Genomic DNA, 25,795 nt, shown 5'->3' with positions numbered 1-25,795 from the left:
GAGAGAGAGAGAGAGATCGCACACGCGCATGCACGGGCAAACAGGCAGAGAGAGAGGGAGACACAGAATCTGAAGCAGGCTCCAGGCTCTGAGCTGTCAGCACAGGGCCTGATGTGAGGCTCGAACTCACGAAAGGTGCCAAAGTCAGATGCTTAACCAACTGAGCCACCCAGGTGTCCCAAGAAAATGTTTATTACATATATCCAGAGTGCAGACCCCTTCACATCTCAGTGCTCAGCGCTCTTTCTTACACTTACACGTGGTCACAAACACATCATACAGGTGGTTTCTCTTCTGGAAATTGCTTTCTCCAGCCGATAATCTTGATCTTTCCATTTCGAAAAACGTTCACCTCATCTAAACACACAGACCATGTCCAAATTTCCCGAACTGACCTCTATATGTCTTAAAAGTTGGTTTATCCAAACCAGTATCCCACTGAGGGCCACAAACAGCATCTGCTTTTTTTTTTTTAATTTTTTTTAACGTTTATTCATTTTTGAGAGACAATGAGAGACAGAGCATGAGCAGGGAAGCGGCAGAGAGAGGGAGACACAGAGTCTGAAATAGGCCCCAGGCTCTGAGCTGTCAGCACAGAGCCTGACATGGGGCTCGAACTCACAAATTGCGAGATCCTGACCTGAGCCAAAGTTGGACGCTCAACCGACTGAGCCACCCAGGCCCCCCTAACAGCATCTGCTTTTAATTCTTGACATGAAACGATGTTCTAGAACTCCCAATACCACACTCAGGAACAAAGTGCTCAACGCAGACCCAGTGCAGCTGAGGGTCTGCACAGTCAGGATTTGAGAGGGAGGCAGGGCAGGTACAGTGGTGCAACAAAAGCCCTGGCTGGGCATCAGCCCCTTCTCGCATAAGCTGGGTAACACTAGACAAGCCGCTGGCTTCCTTGTTCCTGTTCTGCTTCATTTCTACAAAAACAGCTCTGCCCTGGGGAGAACACTCTATTGAAAGGAGGTAGTCACATGAAGCCCATGGCACCTGGCCCAGGACGAGAGCTCATACATTGGAAATCCTCCCCAACTACTCCACCTGTAACATTCCTCAGCCTGGATCCTAGCTCAAGGCCTCAACTTCCACAAGCATCACCTTTAGCACTAAACAAAAGATGACAAGAACTCTTCTGGGCCCACGTGTCAGAGCCCTGTGGAGCTTCGGTGAGCACCATGGGGAGCACTCTTACTCAGAGGAACAGCTAGACCCCATTGAACACCCTACAAGAGCTGGGCTCTGCCCACCATGAATGGATGGTGCTGGCAATGGGGTTGTAGTCACAGGCCAGGCCTACATCCTGCATGTCTCCCCCCACCCTCCCACCCGTATACCATGGACACGTGGGAAGACTGACAGCATACTGACGGTAAAGGTGACAGTGCCCATGGTCATGCCCATGGCAGTGAGCAGCCACCCCGCCCCCACTCCATAGGCAGATAGCTTCCAGATTCTGCCCTGCACCCTCCCCTTCCTAAGCCTCGCTGCCAGGGAGGGTGACTGCACCCACCAAGGCCTTACCCGGGTCTTGGCCTTCAGGAACACATGGCTCTCCATATCCTTGCTGGATTTACTGTGGGCCACACCAGCTTTTCTCATGGCATCCTCACTGTAACACAGAAGAAGAAGAAGAGATATTGACATGTGCCTATAAGTCTGCTCCTGCAGGGTTCCAGGCCAGCAGGCCCTGCACAGCAACTGCCCCTGGATGGAAGAGGCACTGTCCCATGGCATACCAGCTTAGCTAAGGTCCAGGAGAGGCATCAAGGGAGGGACTCTCAGCACAGCGATAAAAGGCAAGCAAGCTGAGCAAGGGAGTAAGAGGGCAGAGCCATGAGAAGGAAAAAACAGTAAAGGCAGACACCACAAAGCAAAGCAGCTACCTCCAGCACAAAGAACCAGAGGATCTAGGCCCTAGGAGTCACTCACAACCCACACAAAATCAAGTGTATTCAGATGGCTGAGTAGCCAGCACCCTCGATTTCCTACCCTCTGAGTGGCCTGGGTCCCCACTCAACTCTGGCATTAAGAACCGTGGGGCCCTGGCTCCAGTCTCCTCCTCTGTAAAACAAAGGAGGCACACAAAGTCAACTCTTAGTCCCTCCCAAAGTACGTGGGACGTGCAGGTTCTCCAGGTTGGACAAAGGAAATAAACCCCACAAATGTGGCAAACACTTAAAAACACATTTGCCAAAACATGCCCAATCACAGACAGAATGCTATCATAGGTTTTCACCGGCTAATGCTCTGCTAGGATAGAGCCACGTACACCAGCTAAGCTTGAGCTCCCTGTGAATGGCAGCACACACCCTGCCGAACACACACAAAGCTAAGAAGAACATTTGTGTGTGTCAGAAAGGAAGGGGCATGTTAGGCTTGGGTCCCAGGGACTGGCCCATCTGCTAAGAGCCTGCCCTCTTTCCCAGCGTTGGGCATGCTGATAAACACATGAACGAGCACGTCAGGGATCTGCTGCCTCACCCCAGGAGAATTAAAAAAAGCCTGATCCAGAGGCACCTGAGTGGCTCAGTCGGTTAAGCGTCCGACTTCAGCCCAGGTCATAATCTCAAGGTTCATGAGTTTGAGCCCACATCAGGCTCTGCGCAGATAGCTCAGAGCCTGGAGCCTGCTTCAGATTCTGTGTCTCCCTCTCTCTTCCCCTCCCCCACTCACCCTCGTGCACTTTCCCTCTCTCTCTCAAAAATAAATGAAACATTAAAAAAATAATAAAAATAAAAATAAACATGCCCAGTCCAGTGGTGCTAGAAAGCCTACTGACTGCTCCACACAAACAAGCAAACCCCAGGGTACTGGAAGAGTATGCAAATGGGGCTGCAGGATCATGTTTGTGATCCTTAAATTCAGAAAGGAGGCTAGATTCTAAGACTTGGACAAATCTGTATTAATGTGTAAAAGAAGCATAAAATGACACTGACCCATTACACTGCTGGGTAACTCATTAAACACATGGGTTCAGAGTCCCTACCCCCATCTGCTTCCCTAACCTCCACCGAGGCAAAGAAGCAACAACATGTTCCTGTTAACAAGGCAGTCAGGATGGAGCAGACACACGCACGAGGGGCAATGTGATCAGGGCCACAAGAATGGAGTAAAAGGAACAATGCAGAAGGACAACACGAGATCAAACTCGTGGGGAAGTGAGGGTGGCAGGCTCAGAGGACTGAGCCAGCATGAGGCAGGCATCCATATGTGGAGATCAAGAGTCGTCACCCAGTTAGGCTCTAAGTCACTGAGCATTTCTGACAAGAGAACTGACTGAGCAAACCCGCTTTCAGAAGGACAACTCACCTGTGCCCCCAAGCCCCCAAGGCCATACCTGTTCCCTTCCCCACCTTCCAATAGCAGTGTGAGGCAAACCTTGCCATGGAGACTTGCCAGGGCTGAGGGCCACAGAACCGCAGGAGGTGAGGGGAGAGAAGTAGACACAGCAAGAGGGTACTTGCTGGTCAGTGGAACATGCTGGAGGCTGGCTGAGAAGAAGTGGAGAGGCCATGGATAGAAGGTGGAGCCAGAAACCAAGGTGTGAAGCACAAAAAGGCAGAGGAAGGGCTGAGGGCTCTGAGAGGGGGACTCGATTATGCAGATGGGCTCTGTGCCCAAGACAAGCAATCTCCAAGGGCTTAGGCAGGCTCCTGGCTGGCTGAAAGCAATTCTCCCAAGCTGCTGGCTGGCCACTTTTAATGGAGTCAGCAGACTCACAGGCCCCACACAAACTCTGTGCACTCTGACCACAGCAAAGACACCTGGCACCATCCACAGAGACAAGACACAGACAACAGCTTAATAGCTTTGAAGCGGGGGGACCTTGCCAGGTCCGAAGGCACCAGATCCCAGATGTGCGGAGGGAGGAGCCCTGCCCCATCCTGGTCAGGGCGACACCACTGAGGACACGGACAGTGTGGTCATTGGCTGTGACTTAAAGAACCTGAGGAGCATCATCAAGACAGGAGGCCAGAAACAGGCCTCTCTTGACAAGCTAGAACACACACCTTAACAAGAGCAAACAGAACTAGAATAAACGTCCACCAAAGGGGCTGAGCAGCTATGGAGCCAAGGAGGAAGGCCACTCTTCAGCCGGGAGCCAGGGCTCTGCGAGGCAGCACTGGGCCCATGTCACGTACGTGTCCTTTCCACTGCTGCACACAACACCTGTCCAAACAGGCCCTGCATGTTTGTTGGCTAAAGAGTGAAGAGGGCCCTGAGCACTATTTTCAGTTCTGCAAACCATATTTTTTAAAAATGTTTTTGCTCCTGTTTCTAGTCTGCAGATCACGCTCCACAGGATAGAAGATGAGGCAAAAAAGAAACCAGGCAGTTCTGCTCTCTGTTACCACCCCACGCTTTCCCCAAGGAGGCCCTGTCCTTTCCTTTTCAGCCAGCTCAGCATCTTGCCGTCCATTATCTGGTTCTAACTGCACAGGGAACAGTTTCTCACATCAGTGGTTAAGGGTGGTGTCCCTTCCTCCTTCTGTACCAAAGACCAACGTGCTCACTGCATGAGGCTGCTGTGGGTCCCAGCCCCACATTCAGGGCAGCCCCCAAGCAGATGCAGGACCAGCTGCTCTCCACAGCCCCCTGTGCTCTGTCCCCATGATGCCTACAGAAGCAGCTGAACCTGGATGGCCACTCCTCAGCCTCTGTCTCCAGAAAACATACCCCTTCCAGCAACTGTCACTCAACAAAGTCAAACTAGCACACAAGAAAATAGATCTAAAGACAGAGTGGTGGTTACAGCCTCAGAGAAAACAACTTAGAAGAACAAACAAGTCTTAGTGAGCTCCACCCACACACGAGCAAGCCTGAGGTCAGTGTGGGGAAGCCAAGGGCCTGCCCAGCTGGCGGAGGTCAGGGAGCAAAACTAGGATCAGCTCACAAGGGTGGACCCGAATCGGTGGTCCTGCCCCAGTTCCGATACCAAGGCAGCCGTTCCTAACCCTGAGGCTGACAGGAAGGTGGCAGCACCATAACAGAGGGGCCTGTCTGGTGGCCACTGCCTGGGCATGCCCAGGCCTCTGAGATGGATGGAGGACTGACACTGGCTCAGGAGCAAGCAGTCCTCCCTTTCAAGCTGGGCTCCACAGCTCCCCTGGTATAGCTTCCTCCTGTTTGCCATGGCTACACCAGTCGGCCTGGTCAGGGTTCAACTGGTATCTGGTTTAGACCAGAGTTTCCTGGGGGAGGACCTGATCTACCCCACAGGCCCTGTGAACTCCCCTCCCAGGAGGTCAGAGGAGGCCCTTCCTGTCCAGACCCTGCCTGAGCAGAGGGCAGTGACACACCAAAAAACAAAACAAAACAAAACAAAAAAAACCCCTGTAACCTCAGCTCTATGTCCACCAATTGCCCACACTGGAAACCTGGGAACCCCCTCTTCACTTCCTAATTCTGACTTCTGTTCCTTAAAATCCAAGTCCTCACCCCATCTCTCACTGTACCTTTGGTGGTCCTTCTTCATAGGCTTCTGTCTCCCGGTCCCACTCCTACCACCTCTGCCAGCTTCCCAAGCCACATGGCTGCCAGTGGGAGTGGGAAGTGACCCAGGCTCTGTCCCCACCTGCCTCAAGGGCCTCGCTCCTTACCAGCAAGGCAGACAGCTGTGGAGCCCACTCCCTCAGCCCCCCAGAGCCCTGCTGCCAAGTATACTGCCCAACCATCCCCCCAGCCCTGCCTGTTGGGCCCTCCAACCATGCTCCTACCGAGGCACCCCCACTCATTGCCTCAGAGAAACCTCATGGTCACCCTGGCCACACCCGAGGCAGCTCCTGTGGGAACTGTCAGCTCCCTGTCGGTCAGCCCTGCTTGTCCTATGAACACCTTGAGAGCAGAGACTGGTATGCAGCAGGCAGTAATCAGTACCACATAACTGCCTATTTTTAACACAAGGAGTGGTAATGCCATGCATTTTGACAGGTCACAATATACAGAATCGAGAATCAGTGTGGCAGATACAGGAGAAATCAATCCTCGAATAAGCACACCCAGGCAGCAGAAGCCAGGGTGACAGGAAAGGTATGTGCCAAGATGGGTGGAAGTGCTGGGCACTGGACCTGCAGGAAGCAGACAGAGGAAGAAGGGCCTGGGCTCCAGAATCACCCAGAAATCACACATACTGGGGCTCAAATTCCAGCCTGGCCACTGGCCAGCTCTGGGTCTTGGCAGAGGCACTCCATCTCCCCCCGACACATACACACACATGCTCCTCATAAAGAAGCTCTCTGAAAGGGCTGTGGTTAGAATGAAGGCAGGTGCACAGAAGAGTCAGGGTGTGAGGACAAGTCCAGCCTTGGCACAGCCTGCACAGCTCCTGTCCAGCATCCGGCCTACACTTTTTTCTGTCCCCAAATTGGGAAACTCAATTTGTTAACTGGAGTTGGTTCATATTCTTTGTAACACAAATCAGTGCAGGATAAGGCAAAAAAAAACTAGCAAACTGTGTCCTGGGAAGGTATGCATGGATGTAAGCTCCAAGTGTGCTAATGCTCCCAGCCTGCCCCTTGCGACTCCACCCCCCAGCCGGTGACCCTGGATACAGCATCTGGATACAGACGCGGTGTGTCCTTACCTCATGGGGCTGGTCTGAGGATTACAGTAATGATGTCAGGCACTTGGCACACAGGAAGCACTAGGGTGTGTTACAGAAATCAGAAAGCAGTCTGCCTAACTGCGCAGTAAGACTGCATCCCAAAATACCTCCAACGTTCGATGATGCTGGTGTCGCTCCCTTCCTAGCAGATGACAGCAGTCTCCCTCAGGCAGAGCTGCTCTCCTACTGAAGCCGAGCCACCTGGAAGTGTGCCCCAGCGGCTGCACACTTCTCAGGAAGGGGCTTTGAGTGGGTATGCTGATGAGAAACATTAAGCGGCCTTCCCTGCTCTCCGGCTGCCTGACCCTCCCATCATGCTCCATTCCAAAGGGCCCTGGTTCACACCCAAGGGTCTTTCCACCTCTCCTGACAGCACCCTCTTCAATGCCACACGCTTCTCCAGACTCAACCACCTCTGCCATTGCTGAACGTGTGCTCACATTCACAGAAGAGCGAGCCCGTCTGGTCTCCTGCTGCTGTCTAAAGCAGGAAGGTTCTTTCCTCTCTGGGTCACAGACTCACCCTCCTAGCTTCAGATGGACAGGATGCCCATCTATCTGTGTGAGGCTTCTGTTCTGCCCCGAGGAAACCTCTCCTCATTTGAGAACCACACAACCATCAAGCAACTGACCTCTCACAGGGCAGGAATTTTGCCAGCCCCGCCTCTACCCACCCTACAAGAGAAGCCTCCAGATGAAGTGGCACCTGCATGTGCAAAGAGTCTGTTCAACTACCTAGGACCTTGCAGTTTACATGGGTGACCCTTCACCCTGTTTGTGTAAAAGCCCCAATCTTATGAAGCTCAAGATAACAGGAGAATACTTACATAACACTGGGATGAGGAAGGCTTTCCTAAGCACACCATCAAAAGCAGACACCATATAGGGAAAAAGATCTTGCCAAGTTAAAAAAGAATCCTACCACAATTTTACCAACCATCTACCAAAGAGATAAGGAAAAGGTGCCCCTGATACTCCAGACTCTGGGCACTTCAAGTCCACCGCTGATACCAGAGAAGCAAGGCTCTGGCATCCCTGCTTCCCTATCAGGTGCTCAGGACAGCACCCTCACCCCATACCTGTGCAATTGTCGTGTATGTGTGGGGGTAAGCTCCCAGCACTTGTGGCACAGCCCAGGAATGCTCTGTTTGGTAAAGCAGAGCTCAGGCCAGCACAAGAGAGAGCTGTCCCACCCTCTCTAAATGCTGGCTGGGTCTAAGCATTGTCCATGGTTGAGGCCTATCCCAAACTTTCTGCCCTGCCCCAGAGGAGGAATCCTAAGAGCCCACCCCTAGAAGGGCCAGGAAGTGAAGACAGACCAGAAGGAAAGCAAATCACTACACTGGTCCTGAGCAGGAAACACAGTTTTGACTTAAATTAAGCTAGCTTAAGCCACAGTGCAAATAAATATGTTCCCTGCAATAATTTCATTTAAAAATAAAATTAAATATGAACCTCCAGGCTGGCATAAGGAACTGAACCTGCACGTCTAATTTTGTTCCGTCTTAAAACCCCACTAAAACTACTGATAAAGGGGGATTTTGTTTTTCTTTAACACAAACTCACAAAGCCAGGAAGGACAGGAGTAATGGCTCCAACAACAGGATTTTAGAATCTAGAAAGCCGATGGTCCAGTGGTGATAGACACGGCAAGCTAAGAAAGCAGAGTCCTAAGTAAGTGACAGTGAGGAGGGCTGAGGGCCAACCCAGTGACAGCTCCAGATCTTGGCAAAGCTCAGGACAGGGTGTGCCAGGCACTCAGGAACCAAGGGTAAATGGAAAGATTCCTGTGTGAAAGCCTTCCCCGCATCCCCTCCTCCACTTCATACTGCTGGGTAACCATTCCCACACCAGCAGATACCAGAGATTTATTCTCTGGAGAAGAGTCACTGCACTGGGAGGGGTCAACCCACCCAGGTGAGAGGGCAAGGGGAGGATAATGAAAAAAGTGAACTATGTGGCCACTGAGTGTCTAGATCCACACTAACTGTTGAAGCCCACCTGTCTCCCTTCTGCCCACCTGTGGCTTCCTCCAGTGTAGCACCCAGGCCTTCACTCTACAGCCCAGTGTTTAGAAGACCATGTTTTGGAGGAAAGACACAGAGCCTGAAGCTACATGAACCTCTGGGGAAGCTCCCAGTGGACAAGCCCCTCGTGCTAAAAGCATCCGCCTGCCTTCCTGGTACCCCTGTCCTCTTGAGGTGAGCCACCAACCAAGGGCTTCCCAAGACACCCTTACGTGGCAGATGAAGACCCCATGAGAAAAAATGCCAAGAAACTATCTTTACTATCCAAAGATAAGACGTTGCATCCATTTAACAAGAACAGGAGTCTACAAAACAGGAAGTCAGGTTACAAAAAGCAAAGCAAAGAGTTCTTAGAATTAAAAGCATGTTAGCAATGAAAAGTCAGAGATAAAACTGAAATCTCCCGCAGAACACAGCAAAAGGACAAAGAGATGGATATAGAAGATAAAAGATAAATTACAAGAGGACCAAAGGGCCAACATTCAGACACAGGGGGGCAGAGGGAACACAGGGAGCAGAAGGAACGTGACACGACATGATTTGGAGGAACTTTCCCTGAAGCACCGGACATGAGTTGTGGCAATGAGACAAGTCGCCTCGAAGCTCACTGGGAGAAGTGCTGGGCCCGCACAAGCAGCAGCACGAGAAACAAGAAAACAGCGGGATGCACTTCTCAATCCTTGAGTTAGTATTTCCAAACCAGAAGCCCATGTGCACCCAAATGGACATGGCCTCCAGAAATTGAGTTCTTTCTCTAGAAGCTAGTGGGATGAGGGAGTGAACCAAAAAGAACACACCACAGGATACAGGAAACAAGAAACCCAACAATGGAGCTGTGCAGCTCAAGAGACTAGCACTGCTTCTGGCCTGTGCCCATGAGAGCTCCAGAGGGAAGTCCAGGGAAAAAGCCAGAGCTGACAGACAGCCTGGCAGCACTGAGCGTGGGGATGACCGTACTGAGCTGTGACTGGAAGATACAGGAAAAGTCAGCCACAGGTACACAGAAAACTGGGCACATTTTTAAGAAGGCAATTTAATTCTGGAGAAAAAAAATAATGGTCATCTGTAGGATATCATTTGTATAGGCATAAAACGTAAGTATTCCTTACGGATTTACCCAGAAGGTAAAATACTGGCAGAACGAGGGAGAAGCACAGTTAATGGCTGTGTAAAGGGAGCTACAGAGAAAGTCAATAGATAATTTATGAAACTCATAAACGTGATGACCTGAGATAGAGGCACATGCACGTTACACGGGATCACAGGCACATGCCAGAAGGAAGAGCAGAGAGTCACAGGGGAGTACTCAGTGAGTGGGGACACACCACGGTTTCTTGTCTTTTACCACTCCTTGACTTTTAAAACTGAATGTGCATATATTACTTTGATAAAATAAGAATTGAAAGTTCAATGACAAAATCCACATAAAGAGTGTGCCACAGACTCTGCCACAAAGATATACTTAGTGAACACCAGCTGTTAATAAGGGTCTCTTCGGGCCACCTGCTTGGCTCAGTGGGTACAGCATGTGACTCTTGAGTTCAAGCTCCATGTGGGGCATAGAGATTACTTAAAAAAAAGGGGGGGGGTCTCCACCTTTCTTTTTTTTATTATCATTTATTTATTTTGAGAGAGAGCATGAGCGTTCAGGAGGGGCAGAGAGACAGAATCCCTAGCAAACTGTGTGCTGACATTGTAGCAACACAGGGCTCAAACACACGAACTGTGAGATCATGACCTGAGCTGAAAATCAAGAGTTGGACACTTAACCAACTGAGCCACCCAGGCGTCCCTCCTTCACCTTTCTAATCCTTCCAGACTCAGACAACATGGAGACATGATGCTCACACTTCATTGCCAATTTTGACCCCAGGAGCATCCCGAAAAGCCTACCACACATTCCACAGCCCCTCAGTCAGAGAAGTCCTGAGCAAAGCAGTCCCCTGCATCCTCCCATCCAGCTGAAAAAGCCCCTTCCTGTCCATCCCACCCCCCAAAGCGCAGGACTGTTCAGTTGGGTCTTCGACCTTCACCAAGTCCTTAGGAAGCTCCAGAGCAGCCTCCCGTGCCTCTCTTGGTCTCCTCTCCTCTCAGTTCTGTGGCAGTGGTTTACTGCCCCAGGTGGTTTCGTTTAGGAGGCAGGCAATGACTAGACACCAGTTGTTCAATCACCAATAGTAACCAATGCAAACACCTGGCCTCAACAGGGAGTGGGCCTTCTTGACCTCACAGGTAGCCGTTAGCAGAATACAACTGCTTCCTTTTCTTTGTTGCCATCCTTCTGCATTCCGGTTCTCTGACATTTTGAAGAAATATAAAGTGTTTTCTAACTAGATAAAAATCCGTATTTCAGAATTTAGCCAGCCACCTACATGTAAGGAAAGAATATTTTAGTCTTGCAGAAAGAAATTTCTTAATCATACAAACACAAGAGACTGAAAGCACTTTCTTCTCACATTCCTCTTGGTTTGTTTGATCAAGCTCTCCAAATTCTGCCCTCAAGATTTCTCAATCCCCAACGAACTGGATCAACAGAAGAACTACTCCTAGAGAGAATATCATTGCCCTGAAAAGAGCATGTTGTTATTTGAGCTAGTTCAGAAGACTTACAAACTTTGTCCTTTACTCCAATCTGCTGGTTTGGCCTCAACAGGTCCAGGAGAGTCCTCGAGATCCCTGTTCAGGCACTGGCCTCTGGGCTCCAGGCCTGCAACCACGTGCTGAGGATTCTCTCTGCCAAGCCAATAATTTATTAAAATGCTTATCTCACATGATTTTGTGGTATTTGGAGAGTAAAGCCCTATCGTCTACAGATCTGCACTCAAGGACTAGCAGTTGACATCATATGGTGTCTGGAATGTGATTGAAAATAGTCCAGGAGTGGGTGGAGAGGGATGGGTGAAACTGGCCATATGTTGCTAACTCTCCAAGTACCTGAGAGAACATTCTTCTATCTCTACTTCTGCAAATATTTGGAAAAGGCCATAATGGAACTTTTAACAAGATAGTAAATAAAAAGCTCGTGTCAAGCATGCAGGATGACTGTGCAGAGGAGCTTGGAGAAGGCTTACTCCCAAGACTGCCTCACTGTGAGGCCATCTTGGCTGTCACACAGGGAGTGACCATGCACTCTGAGTCACCCTGGCTGCACAGTCCCCCTCAGCCTAGGGAAGCATGGCCCTCTGGAAGGCAGCAACCAATAAATGTCTTAAGAAATCTGCTCCCACACCACAGGTCAGTCCAGTTCCTCACAACCTAACCACGGGAAGAGTCCCATTGGCCAGAAGCTTTGCTGTGTCCATGCCTCATATAAACCGGGGCCATAGGCACACAGGTCCCAGCCAGAGTCACCCCCAGGAGAGGAACACAATCTGAGCTGTGAAAAAGCCAAAACTCAAACTGAACTCAAGAGTTCAAGTATAAATTTTAAAAAATTAAAGTTAAAAAAAAAAAAAGAGTTCAAGTATAAAAATATACAGGTATAAATAAAACAGGTGTGTGTGTGTGTGTGTGTGTATACACACACATATATATTCACATATTTAAAATACATACATATCTTGGCACAAAAACAGACCCTCAGATCAATGGAACAGAATAGAGAACCAGATAGAAATGGACCCACAAATGTATGGCCAACTAATCTTTGACAAAGCATGAAAGAATATCCGATGGAATAAAGACAGTCTCTTCAGCAAGCGGTGCCGGGAAAACTGGACAGCGACATGCAGAAAAATGAACCTGGACCACTTTCTCACACCATACACAAAAATAAACTCAAAATGGATGAAAGACCTAAGACAGAAAGCCATCAAAATCCTCAAGGAGAAAGCAGGCAAAAACCTCTTTGACCTCGGCTGCAGCAACTTCTTATTCAACATATATCCAGAGGCAAGGGAAACAAAAGCAAAAAGGAACTATTTGGACCTCGTCAAAATAAAAAGCTTCTGCACAGCAAAGGAAACAATCAGCAAAACTAAAAGGCAACCGACGGAATGGGAGAAGATATTTGCAAACGACGTATCAGGTAGAGTCAGTATCCAAAGTCTATAATAAAGAACTTACCAAATTCCACACCCAAAAAACAAATAATCCAGTGAAGAAATGGGCAAAAGACATGCATAGACACTTCTCCAAAGAAGACATCCAGATGGCCAACCGACACATGAAAAAAGGCTCAACATCACTCATCATCAGGGAAATACAAATCAAAACCACAATGAGATACAACCTCACACCTGTCAGAATGGCTCACATTAACAACTCAGGCAACAACTGATGTTGGCGAGGATGCAGAGAAAGATGATCTCTTTTGCATTGTTGGTGGGAATGCAAGCTGGTGCAACCATTCTGGAAAACAGTATGGAGGTTTCTCAAAAAACTAAAAATAGAACTACCCTACGACCCAGCAATTGCACTACTAGGTATTTATCCAAAGGATACAAGTATGCTGTTTCAAAGAGACACACGCTCCCCAGTGTTTATAGTAGCACTATCTGTTAACAATAGCCCAAGTATGGAAAGAGCCCAAATGTCCATCGATGGATGAATGGATAAAGAAGATGTGGTATCTATATACAATGGAGTATTACCGGCAATCACAAAGAATGAAATCTTGCCATTTGCAACTACGTGGATGGAACTGGAGGGTATTATGTTAAGTGAAATGAGTCAGTCAGAGAAAGACAAATATCATATGACTTCACTCATAGGAAGGCTTTAAAATACAAAAAAGATGAACATAAAGGAAGGGAAACATAAATAATATAAAAACAGGGAGGGGAACAAAACATAAGAGACCCTTAAATATGGAGAACAAACAGTGTTACTGGAAGTGTTGTGGGAGGGGGAATGGGCTAAATGGGTAAGGGGCATTAAGGGATCTACTCCTGAAATCATTGTTGCACTATATGCTAACTTGGATGTAAATTTAAAAAAATTAAAAAATAAATACATTTTAAAAATAAATAAAATACATACATATCAAAGCATACACCCACAGAAGCAGGACTGAAGAGAAAAAATTAAACTGTCAGCAATAGCCATCTCTGGGTAGAGAGAGTATGGAAAACATCTTCCTGTTTTGAAATCCTCTACAATGTTATCTGAAAGGGAATTAAGTACTGCACCCATCAGTCCTGAACACAATGACCAAAACAGGAGACAGAGGCAGGCCCAAGCTGCTGGGACTGGCTTCCCGTGCCCACACCGCCCCACCCCAGTCTCTCCGCACATCTCCTCTGCCCACCACACCCACCGCCAGAGCCTTCTGCCTGGCCTCCTCTGCCACTCCCACCCACTTCACAACTGCAGCTAATTGCTCTTCCAAGTTTGTTCCTTGCATCACCCACTGGCCACTGGACTCTCTCCTTGGAAGGGTTGACACCCCACACACTCCACACACCATCACCTTAAATTTTTTCATTTATTTAATGTTTATTTATTTTTGAGAGAGAGACAGACAGAGCACGAGCAGGGAAGAGGCAGAGAGAGAGGGAGACACAGAATCCCAAGCAGGCTCCAGGCTCTAAGCTGTCAGCACAGAGCCTGACACAGGGCTCGAACCCATGAACAGAGAGATTATGACCTGAGCCGAAGTTGGACACTTAACTGACTGAGCCACCCAGGCGTCCCTATACACCATCACCTTGTACCCCACCTGTCAGAAGCAGCACAGAATCAGGGCCCATCTCCCTCAGGGGTGCATATCTGTGTCTTTCTCCTCCCCTTCCTCCTGCACGAACACACAGTTGCCGAATTTCAAAGCTTCCTTACATATAGGATCTCTCCCTCCTAAATCATCCTCTCCATTCCCACTGTCGTGGCACCTAGTGGGTCTCAAATTTGAGTATGCATTCAAAATCAACAAGGATGCTTATGGGGCGCCTGGGTGGCACAGTCGGTTAAGCGTCCGACTTCAGCCAGGTCACGATCTCGCGGTCCGTGAGTTCGAGCCCCGCGTCGGGCTCTGGGCTGATGGCTCAGAGCCTGGAGCCTGTTTCCGATTCTGTGTCTGCCTCTCTCTCTGCCCCTCCCCCGTTTATGCTCTGTCTCTCTCTGTCCCAAAAATAAATAAACGTTGAAAAAAAAATTTTTTTTTAAAAACAAGGATGCTTATTATAAAGGCAGGTTCCTTGACAATGTCAGATGTTGGTAAGGATGTCTGACAAGGGGAACACCCCACGTGGCTGGTGGGAAAAGTAAATGGATACACACCACCTGGGAAAACTGTCTGGCAGACTGCACCCCAACGTCCATCGAGTGTAGAACAGAACAGAAAAGTGATCTGGGGTAGAGTTGCACAATGGATGACACATGGCATAAGTAAGAATGGCTACCTAAAAGGTTGATCACCCATCACAGACATGCTAATTGAAAGAAGCTGCTGAGTGAAAGAAGCCACACATGGTGTGACTCCAATGACAGGGAAGTTTAGGAACAAACGTCTCCCTGGCCTGGGAAGCCAGAAGAGTGGGGGCACATTGGCTGAAGCACAGGGGGGAGCCTGCTGGGTGCTGGGCCTGTTCCAGATGCAGGCCTGGGCTGTGGCTAAGAGGGTGTTTTCAAGTGTGAACATTCATCTGGTAGTGTCATGCTGAAGATGTGTCCTTTTGTCATTCACTGAAGTAGGTTTGTTATACTTCAATATAGAGAGGCACCATGTGAGACAACCAGAGCTCCTAAGCCCTGACCCCATCCTCAGGTTGGACTGGATTGGCCTTGAGCCTGAGTTCCTAGTACACAGCACCTGGTGAGGATTTGCTCTGCATTTTCACAGGCCTGAATCCCTCCAGCATGAATCAGAGCAGACCCATGGCTTTTGGAGGGCACAGAGTGTTCCATCAGGGTTTCTCAGAGCAAATCTGGCATTCTTTGTAACAGGTGCTCCATGCCACACACAGTGGCCAGATCACTCAATAAAACATCACCTCTGATGAGGATTGAGAGGGAGTCAGAAAGGGGAGAGGGGGCAGAAAAGAAGGATGACCCTCTGGAGGTGTGGAGAGGGGGGAGTTCTGGTCCAGGCCCCTTAGTCCGGATGTGCCCACCTGCCTGTCCCTCTCCTGGACTGGATGCGAGTGGGTCAGCTCAAAGGCAGCTGGGTCACTCCTATTCCCTACCCACCCCTACCCCCCCCCACCTCCAGCAGATTCCCAGGTGGGGAACTTAGAGAAGACTGTGGGGCCAAGGGCAAAGAGAAAACAGGGTCCAGAAGGAGGAGGGAGCAAGACGGAACTTGGCTGTCATTCACCAAGCATGAGCTCCAAGATGTGTATAAATGAGAAAATGGGTAAACCTGAGGGAAGGGTGTACCCAAGCACTCTATACTATCCTTACAATTCTGCATGTTTGAAACACTCTCAAAATAAAAAGCTCAAAGTAAGGAGAACAGGGACTTCAAGAGGTCAAATGTTTTCTCCAAAGGCTCACTGCTCTAAGTAACAGCTATGCCACCTCAAGATACTTAACTCATTCAATCAGTGATCTTTATTAACCCTCACCATGTTAGCAAGTGATTTGTTATTAAAATGGAAGGGAGCATCTCCATCACAGTATAGGTTTCAAGATTATTATGCCTGGGCTTCTAATGTATCTTCTTTGTTCTCCAGGATTGGATACTCATTTGTTTATGTGTTAAACAGAACCACCTACTAACTGCCTGGACTCTCCATCTTTAAATTTTTTTTTTTTTTTTAACGTTTATTATTGAGAGACAGAGACAGAGCATGAGCATAGGAGGGGCAGAGAAAGGGGGAGACACAGAATCTGAAGCAGGCTCCAGGCTCTGAGCTGTCAGCACAGAGCCCGACGCAGGGCCTGAACCCACAAACCAGGAGATCATGACCTGAGCTGAAGTCAGATGCTTAACCAACTGAGCCACCCAGGCGCCCCTGAACTCTCCATCTTTAAATAAATGTCTTGATTAAAAAAAAAAGGCTCAGAATGCGAAGTGGTTCAATGTTTAGGTAGCACTGATGGAGAGAAAGCCCTGGAAGGCCATCAGAAGAGAAGCCAGCACTGCTTTCCACCATCCTACCTGTGATTATTATGCACCTTTTATCTAAGCCAAGGCATCATGCCAGGAGTTCAATGAGATGCAGAGGTATAAGACCAGATCCTACACTCTAGGAATTCATAATACTGTTGGCAAGGCAAAAAAATAATGATGAGTGTAAAAATAGCAAAAAAGAGTTAATCTGTTTAGTACATGCCAGGGTGCACCCAGTGCGGGCCCTACAAACTCAAGTGGAAGTAAGAATTGCCACGGTCTGAGCCATCAGGGCTCATGAGAAGGGGATGATGCCAAAGCCAAACCTCCAATAGGGAAGAGAAAGAACAGAGAAGTATGAAACCAGAGGGCCTGGCATGGAGGAGGGAGCATCTGGCTGGGCCTCTCATACCAGCATGGTGGGAAAGCCATCTGGAAGGACAGTTTCAGACTGAAAGGAGAATGCTTCTTAAAAGGGGTGGAAAGAATCATCTTAGGAAGGCTCTGGTGGCACTCAGGGCCCAGATGAGGGAGGACATCCACACTGAAGGCAGAACACATGTGACTTTCCACCTTATGGTAGCTATCTGTGACCATGGCTCCATCTTCCTCATGTGCACACAGGGCACTTCATCTGGACCACATGTTCTGCTTGCTAACCTGTTCTCAGTATCACTGGGTTATGAACATCTCTTGTGTCATTTTTTTAAAAGATTTTTAAGTAATCTCTACACCCCAAAGTGGGACTCAAACTTACAACCCCAAGATCAAGAGTCACATGTTCTACCGACTGAGCCAGCCAGGTGCCCCTCCCATATCTTTTTGTTTTTTTAATAAAGTTTATTCATTGGTGGGGAGAGGGAGGGAGTGACCGGAAGAGGGAGAGAAATAGAGAAAATGAATGAGCAGGAGAGGGACAGAAAGAGAGCAGACAGAGGATCCAAAGTGGCCTCTGCACTTACAGCAGAGAGCTCGAGGCAGAGCTCAAATTCAAACTGTGAGATCATGACCTAAGCTGAAGTCGGATACTCAACCAACTGAGCCACCCAGGCGCCCCGTCTCATATCATTTTTTTTAAGCAATTTTAATGTTTATTTATTTTTGAGAGAGAGCGCAAGCGCACAAGTGGAGGAAAGGTGAAGAGAGGGGGACAGAGGATCCGAAGTAGGCTCTGTGCTGACAGCAGAGGCTCGAACCCATAAACCATGAGATCATGACCTGAGCCAAAGTTGACACTTAACTGAGCCACCCAGACACCCTCTCCCATGTCATTTTCTTAAAATTGTTTTCATGTTTATTTATTTTTGAGAGAGAGAGAGAGAGAGAGAGAGAGAGAGAGAGAGAGAAACAGAGCATGAGTGGTGAAGGAGCAGAGAGCAGGAGACAGAATCTGAAGCAGGCTCCAGGCTCTGAGACGTCAGCACAGAGCCCTACACGGGCCTCAAACCCACATGCAGTGAGATCGTGACCTAAGCCCAAGTCGGAGCTTAACTGCCTGAGCCACTCAGGTGCCCTTCCCATGTCATTTTTAACAACAGCACTGAACCTGCCATCTCCAGCTCCCACAACAAATCTAATCCAGCTCAACTGCTGGCTAATCTCCCCTGTCCCACTCCTGACTTGATGTGGACATGAGCATCCTCACTGCCAACAGATTTTGAATACTCTCCTGCCTATAGCCTTGCAGGAAACGCCTAAGGAAGTAGACATTTTAAGCTTACGGGAATAAACGGTATTGCCAAATGGCCTTCCAGAAAAATGGCCTCATTTATGTGCCTCCAGCAGCAGCTTGTGAGGAATGTCGGTTTGTCTGCGTCTTCTTGTTCATGGTTCACTTTCTCCAACTTGGGGCACCTGGCTGGCTCAATGGGAAGAGCATGTGACTCTTGATCTCAGGGTTTGGTTTTGTTTTTAAATTTATTTTTGAGAGAGAGAGAGAGCACACAAGCCGGGGAGGGGGTAGAGGAGGAGACAGAGAATCTTAAGCAGACTCCATGCTCAGCGCAGAGCCCAATGTGGGGCTCTATCCCATCACCCTGGGATCATGACCTGAGCCAAATTCAAGAGTCAACATTCAACCGACTGAGCCTGAAGCTGAATGTGGGTACATGGGCATGGGGTCTTTATACTACTTGGTTTCTGGATTTAAACATTCCATTTTGAATTCTTAAAAATTCATTAGAATTCCTTTAAAAATGTGCCCTCTAGTATGGAACCAACATTATTGCCCTGAGGAATGCTTTAAAGGGTACTCCCCTGCCCTGCATGACAGTGGTATGATGATCATGTGACCACCGGGAATGCCAAACATGGAGCCTGGGCTAACCACCCACCTTGTCACAAATGGTAGTAAGAGTCGGAAGACTTCTGGTCAGGAATGGATGTTAAGGGCTGCAGGTGTGGCAGGTGGGTGGGATCTCTTACAAAAGGGAGCTGGTGAGGCTGGGAGGCTGGCTACAGCCTGTGTGGAGGCCAAAGATCATCAGAGGCTTGCTGGCTGGCCCTTCTGGCACTGTTTGGGTCGCACTGACTCACAGGGAGTTGCTAAAACGGATGCCCACTGGCACTTGGCTTGGGTTAATTTCCAGAGCTGCCATCTCCCCTCTACCCCTAAAAAAGGCATGACCTCTTTCAGATTATAAGGCAGTTTGCCTCTCCTGTCCTGCCATGGTTCAGCAAACATTCATTTGTAATATGCAGAGCATAACTATAAGCAGCAGTGACTTCTCCTCTACACCTCAGTTTCTTCCCCTTAAAAACAGGAGTAACAAGTGCATCGAATGACCCTGCAGGCGTGAAGTCAATGGGCTAACATAGGTCACCTCCTGCAGCGGGGGTTCATGTCAGCTGCTGTGTTGCTGCTGTTGAGGAAGCCCTGGACCCCTGAGCAGATGAGGGCTCACATCCCTTCAGGTTACTGTCACTCCTGGTCTAGAGGCAGTAGGGCCAAGGGTCAAGACTCTTGAAGTCAATGGCTCCACGATCACTTCCTGATTGCTGTCAGGGGCAGCAAGGCTTAAGGTGGTCAGACAGATGGGCCCCTGGCCTCAGGGAATGAACATTTTAGTGGTGGCTTATACACAGAAGCCTGCAAGCCAGCCCAGTTGTTGAGATACGGACCAGGCTATCAAGAAAGCAGAGGAGCTCAGGAACTTCCCCACTGGAAAACAAGGGCCAGAATCGCACCAGGAGGGTACCAGGCTGTTGGGATGCCTGAACATGATAAGCCACAGAAAAAGCTCACCCAAGACTCGCTCACTTCTGCTTGGAGGATAAAACATAACCCACAGGCAGAATCTAGACATGCAAGTTTCAGGGCACTCCCCATCCTTCTTCCCTAAGGCCTCTCCAGGACCTTGGAAGTTGCTATTCAGTTGTTTGTTCTTTGTTCCTTATGTTTTGTTTTGCTTTGTTTTATTACGTTTCTGGCTAAGTAGCACTCAACTTTCCCCTTATGGTACAGGCAGAAAGCTCTCCATCTCTTAGGTCCCAACTTGGAGCTCAAATCTCTTTCAGAGGCTGACTTGTCTGCCCTGAGTCTGCTTCATGCTCCCTAATCTCCTGGCACTTGAGTAGAGAGCCCTGATACACGCTGCCCTTCCCCCACCACCAGTATCTCCTCCCCTCTGCAATCTGTTCAACCCAACAGACATTTATTTATTTCATGTCTATATGTGCAACATGCTGTACTAAGAAGTGGGAGGCATAAAAAGTCTCAAGAATAAGATGGAAGAAAAATTTAGAAGAACCGGAAGAAGTGATTGACGAAGTCCTTTCATTCATTCACTGCTTACCTATCCATTCCAGGCACAGTGCTGGCAACTACAAATACATGCTTGTTCTCTGGGATCCCAGAGACCAGACCCATGGTCAACACTAATCCAACAATTCCCCCAGGAAGGCCCAAGGCCCACAAAGGCCAGCTTGAGAACTCTAAGGGGGGCTTCTCCTGGAGTGCTGCAGGGACGGTAGATGTTCAATGAAGAAATGATCTGAACTCACCAACAACATCACAACTATCCTACCCACGAGCTCCTTTAAGTGTCATCAACTCCCATAACCAGCCTTGGGGGTTTCACCTTCACCTTCCAGGGCTCAGGTGGAGGTCTTTTTATTTTCCCTCCACCTTCCCTGTTAAGACAGACTGGACTCCAGCCATTTCATAGATAAAGATGATGATCCAGAAAGGTTAAGTATCCTGCACATGGTCACTTGGGCTAACAAGTAGAGAAAATGGGGTTTCCAGAGCTTCACAATGCACGCTGGCACAGGTAAAGAAGACCACTGTAGAGAGAGCGGTGCATGCAGCCTCTAGGAAAACACTTACTCTTGCACATCTCAACAAGTGTTTTATTTGCCAGGTGCCATGTTTCATAGGACTGGGGTCCTCCCACCAGACACTACAAGGGGCTGAGAGCCAACACATCGAAGGAGGTGACCCACTTTGGCCAGGTAGGCAGGGAAGGATCTGGAGTATTTGTTATTTAAGCAGACATTTAAAGGAAAGGAAGAGAAACTGGTCATAAGTGGGGGGGGGGGGGGGGGGGGGGGGGGGGGGGGGGGGGGGGGGGGGGGGGGGGGGGGGGGGGGGGGGGGGGGGGGGGGGAGTCTACCCATTGTCAAATACCCTAAATACTTGGTAATAACTTGTTTAAAAAGAGAGGAAAAAAAACTTAGAGTGTTCAAGAAGCTGAAAAACCAGAGAGAATGGAGCAAGTTGGGGGGTTTGAGAAGAGGTGACTAGGCCAGGCCACCTGGAGTCTTATTAATGCTAAGAGAAGTCACAGAAGGTTTTCAGCAGGGCAGCAGAGAGCAAGGGGAGGTGCAGTCCAGAATGGGCCCAAATGAGGTAGAGGGTCCCTGCAAGGGCTCTCCTAACCAGCCCCAACTCAAAACTGCTTTTTCTCATGATGGACAAGAGACTAGATTATTGGGCCTGTGATCTGAAGCACTGTTCTCTTGGTAGATACTCAAGAGCAAGATGGAGAGAGTGAACGAGCTATCAGATGCTTCTCCTTCTGTTGAAACTCCCCAGCTCTTTACTATGCTTTCTTTACTCCCTCACTCATCTATAAACTACTCGGGTTCAAAACATTTCCCAAGATATCCACCTTCAACCAACAGCATGAACACCAGAGGAAGTCAGAATTAAACCCATGAACACAACAAATCAAGGTACCAAGAATCATGATTTTCAAAGTGAACCATAGAGATAAAACAGACAAATCTGCGAACTCAGAACACCACATCATGTTAGGCAGACAACCTCTGAAACTGCTCATCCCAGCAGTGGTAGCAGAAGGGCTCCCAAAGGTGTCCGTGGGAATCCATGAACACACTACGTTATATTTACAGAGATAATTAAAGTTATGCACTTTAAAATAGGACCATCACCCTGGATTATCTGAGCGGCTCCAATCTAATCTGAGTCTTTACTAGAGAATTTTCTTGGCTGAAGTCAGAAAGATGCAGTAGAAGAACCCACACCTAATGGAGGGGGCCAAAATACAAAGTGTGAGACTGAATACAGGCCGCTTCCAGGAACAAAGACTGACCACTAGCTAACAAATAGTAAGGCACAAGAACACCTCAGTCCTACAACTGCATAGACTGAATCTGACCAACAACCTGAATGAGCCTGAAAAGCAAATTCTACTGCAAAGCCTCTGGGGGAAAAAATGCACACCTAACCAACGTCTTGATTTCAGCTCTGTAAGACCCTAAGCAGAAGACTCAGCTGAGTCCACCTAGATCTCGGATCTACAGAAACTGCCAGGTAATAAATTTGTGTTGTTTTAAGCCACTGTATTTGTGGTATTTTGTTACGGCAACTAGGGAAAAACTAACACACAAGCAGCTATCTGGCAGAAAGGAAAGGAAAAGGAGGGGAGGGGAGGGGAGGGGAGGGGAGAGGAGGGGAGGGGAGGGGAGAGGAGGGGAGCAAAGCGGAGGGAAGCGAAGGGAAGAGAAGGGAAGCGAGGGAAGTGAAGGGAAGGGAGGAAAGGAAAAGAAAAGAAAGAATCCAACTTCCCTAGAAGCAGAAGGAAGTTGAATTATGAAGTATACAGTCAGTCCTTGACACCCAGAGACTCTTCAACCGCCCTCCTTAACCTCTGACTCTCCCCCCACCCTCCCCAATTTCCTTTGATGACAACTCATCCGTCTGGTTCTTTGGTCTCCCCAAAGAGAAATCACTGCCCCGGGGGCTTTTCTTGCAGGAGCTCTGAAGTGGACCATCCATCAAGATTTCAGCTATAGACAACTCCAGGGTATCCAAAAAACCCCAAAAGCCAAAAAACAAAAAAACCCAATATTATCAGATTCTGCAATATCTGCAGAATTGTCCCCAGACTATTCCATGGCAGTGCCCAGAGCCACTAACTCTACAGTCCCTATGCCTTCCACTGTACTAAGAGGCTTCCCAGCATTCCATCCCACTTCCTTCCTTCCACACTGCTGCATTCCACCCCCTCCAAGTTAGTCATCAAGAACTGTCTATGCTTGCTCTCCCCTATCTCTGGAATGGTCTTCCTCTTTCAGTTTCCACCACTGTCTACTGCAGACCTTTATAATCTCCTGCCGACTAGGTCATTCCACAACCATTTTATGGAGCAACGTGACAGGCAGTGATCTAGCAGTAAGAATATAGGGACGAAAAATGAAAGGTCCCCAAACCCCAAGAGTTCAAAACTCATAATGGCCTAATTGGCCTCTCTCTCTCTCTCCTCTGTTCTTGATCCATCTCCAGGGACTCAGGGAATCTTCCCAACTTTGGCATTTCACTACCTCAAAGCAGGCCACATGCCAAATACAGGCTCAACTCCTTAGCACAGCACTCCCACCACTAACATGTCAGCACCTGCTCACCCTCATTCCATTGCCATCTCCTGAACCTCCTTACCCCTCAAACTCCAGAAACCAGCCTACAGCAATGTCCTCCATGCAGTGAGCATTCACACTTCTCCACTCTTCAGCCTGGAACGATGGCCTTTCACACTACTTGTTTTTTTAGGGCTCAGTTTATTCGTTACCTACTCCACAGACTGCTCTTGGTCTGCTCAAGCAAACTGACAATTCCTCCCAGAAGAAAGAAGGCACTGTAACTACTCCTTTGTGGTAGCGCGTTCCCCGAGGGCAGAAGCTGTCTCAGGTAAATTTGTGGCTATCACCACACCAGTAAGCTCAGTAAAAGACTGCTAAACGAAACAAGTAGTCGGTGGTGAAGCCTAGGGCGCACTGGCAGCATGGAAGGGTTCAGCAGCTGAAACTGGGGACAAGGCACTAACTAACCCCAGCTCTTCATTCCGTCCTCCCAACCAAAGGTCGCTTCCTGACAACCTCTTCCTGCCACCCCTCGAGAAATCCACACTGGGGTGGGACTGGGGGGGCGGCGGAGGCAGGTTACCCCTAGATTCTCCATCCCCTACCGCCCTCAGCCCCAAGCACCTAGCCTCCGAACCTCATCCTCCAGCCACCCTCTTCCAATTTCTTTCTCTCATTCTGATGCGCTTTTCTTAAAGAGGAATCACAAAACACCCAGATCTGCTAAAGCCGCCACGGGCTGCCCCTTTCCTTTTTCGAATTCAGTGTGATTCAAAGCAGGGGAAAGTCTGCAACCAAAGCACACAAATGACGAATGAGAAAGCTCAGGACGATGACTCATAACCCAGGGCTCGCTGGTTTGCAGAGTTCGGCCCCAGGAAAGCTAACCAACAGTCCGTATCAGCGAAGAACGGAAGGGACAGCCGAAGGCTCGGCCGCGCCCTGTAACTCACGCGAGTCCCTGGCGCCTTCGGCCTCCCGGCACCCCCAAGCCCCCGCGGGTCCGGCCGCCCTAGGTCTCCCACGGGTCCGGCCCGGCCTCGCCCTCCGCGCGCAGGGGGGCTGAGGGGGGAAAGGTCCGGGGATCTCGGCCTCTAGACCGGCCCCTACTCACATTTGACTGACCAACTTCTGCCGGAAGGCGGCGCTCCGCCAGTCGGTCTCCTGCCCCGAAACGTCCATGCCGGTCCCTCCGCTCCCACCGCCCCCGTCCCGCTCTGCCGCCGCTGCCGCCGCTTCTACCGCAGCGCCAGGCCTAAACCCGGAAGCCGTTGGAGGCGCCTCCGCCGCGCCGGAAGCCGAGCGGGGATTGTGGGAAATGGAGTCGCGCGCGAGGGCCTATGGGAAATGGAGTTTCAAGGCCCAGCGGGGTGACTTCTCGGCGCCCGCCCCCTCCCGCGTACCCCAAATCGCGGGCCTCTCTCCCAGCGCGGCTGTCGCGCGGGACGTTGAGCCCACATACTCTGGGCTGACGAGAGCCGGTGGGCGGGAAACATGGCTGCATAGTAGTCCTGATACTGCCCTTAGCAGGCCCACGCTGGCCACCTGCATTTCTTGCGACCCTACTGCGTGCTAGTCTCACCAAATCAATGAGATCCGCACTTTTGGGCAGAGCTGCTAGCAGTCTACAGATGAAATGGAAAAATTGTTTATCTGTCAAATATTTATCAGCACCTACTGTGAGCCGAGTACTGTGCCAACATGGTCCGGGTTCTGCTTTCCTGCCACTACCTTGCAGCGCCACATGCAAAGCGTGACCAGATAGACTTTTGTTACTGCTTCTGTTAAGACTTGCAGAATCTCATATCCCACTGTATTTTGTAAGGGGTGGGGATGTAAGGAGCCTAAACTAAATCACGTTTATTAAGTTTTAGACATGGGAAATCTTGCTTGGCCCAAGAGCCATGTCCTGTTAATGGAGAACACAGCCCAGATCCTCGCTGGTGGCCAGATACCACACAGACTTGTTGGGTGGAGGCAAGTGAGCTGGAGGTAGGATGCAAGGGAGTGAGAGGGCCTGAGGATGCTTTTAGAAGGATAAAAGTTCTGCTGGGTAGGATATATGTGGCCCTTGTCAGTGCCAAAGGGAAGGGAGGATAAGTGGCAAAAATTCTGAGCCAAAATGGTCCACAAGTGCCAAGTGGACAATCACCAACATGAGCCTCAGAGAGAATGAGCCGGCACCTACTGTTGCCTGTTGAGTGCCAGGCCCAGGCTAGGCTGGGTACACCCCCTGTCTGGGTGTCCCAGGCAGGAGCTTAGGGTGGGGTGGAAATTGAGAGAGGAAATCGTGACAGTTTTCCCAGAAAGGCCCCTCTTGCCTACAGGGTTTCAGGTCTTG

General features: G+C 49.4%; 1 protein-coding gene across 5 annotated transcripts in view; it reads right to left on the bottom strand.

Moving 5' to 3' along the window:
• The window catches only part of LOC122470479 (mediator of RNA polymerase II transcription subunit 15), a 69,879-nt gene extending 45,137 nt beyond the window's left edge, over positions 1-24,742 (bottom strand). For 3 of the 5 annotated variants that reach the window (XM_043558133.1, XM_043558128.1, XM_043558129.1), the window contains exons 1-2: positions 24,569-24,719; positions 1,534-1,621 (exon numbers count right to left, since the gene is read on the bottom strand). In XM_043558133.1, coding sequence (XP_043414068.1) covers positions 1,534-1,621; positions 24,569-24,636 — 156 coding nt within the window. In that variant the 5' untranslated portion in view covers positions 24,637-24,719. Of the gene's footprint in view, positions 1-1,533; positions 1,622-24,568 lie in introns of all 5 variants that reach the window. The other 2 variants (XM_043558127.1, XM_043558132.1) reach the window with 2 other exon arrangements.
• Between the last annotated feature and the right edge of the window lie 1,053 nt (positions 24,743-25,795).

This window comes from Prionailurus bengalensis, chromosome D3 (genome assembly GCF_016509475.1).
Source record: "Prionailurus bengalensis isolate Pbe53 chromosome D3, Fcat_Pben_1.1_paternal_pri, whole genome shotgun sequence".
NCBI classification, from domain to species: Eukaryota; Metazoa; Chordata; class Mammalia; order Carnivora; family Felidae; genus Prionailurus; species Prionailurus bengalensis.
The sequence above is the reverse complement of the archived record's forward strand: the minus strand, read 5'-3'. Positions and strand labels throughout refer to the sequence as shown.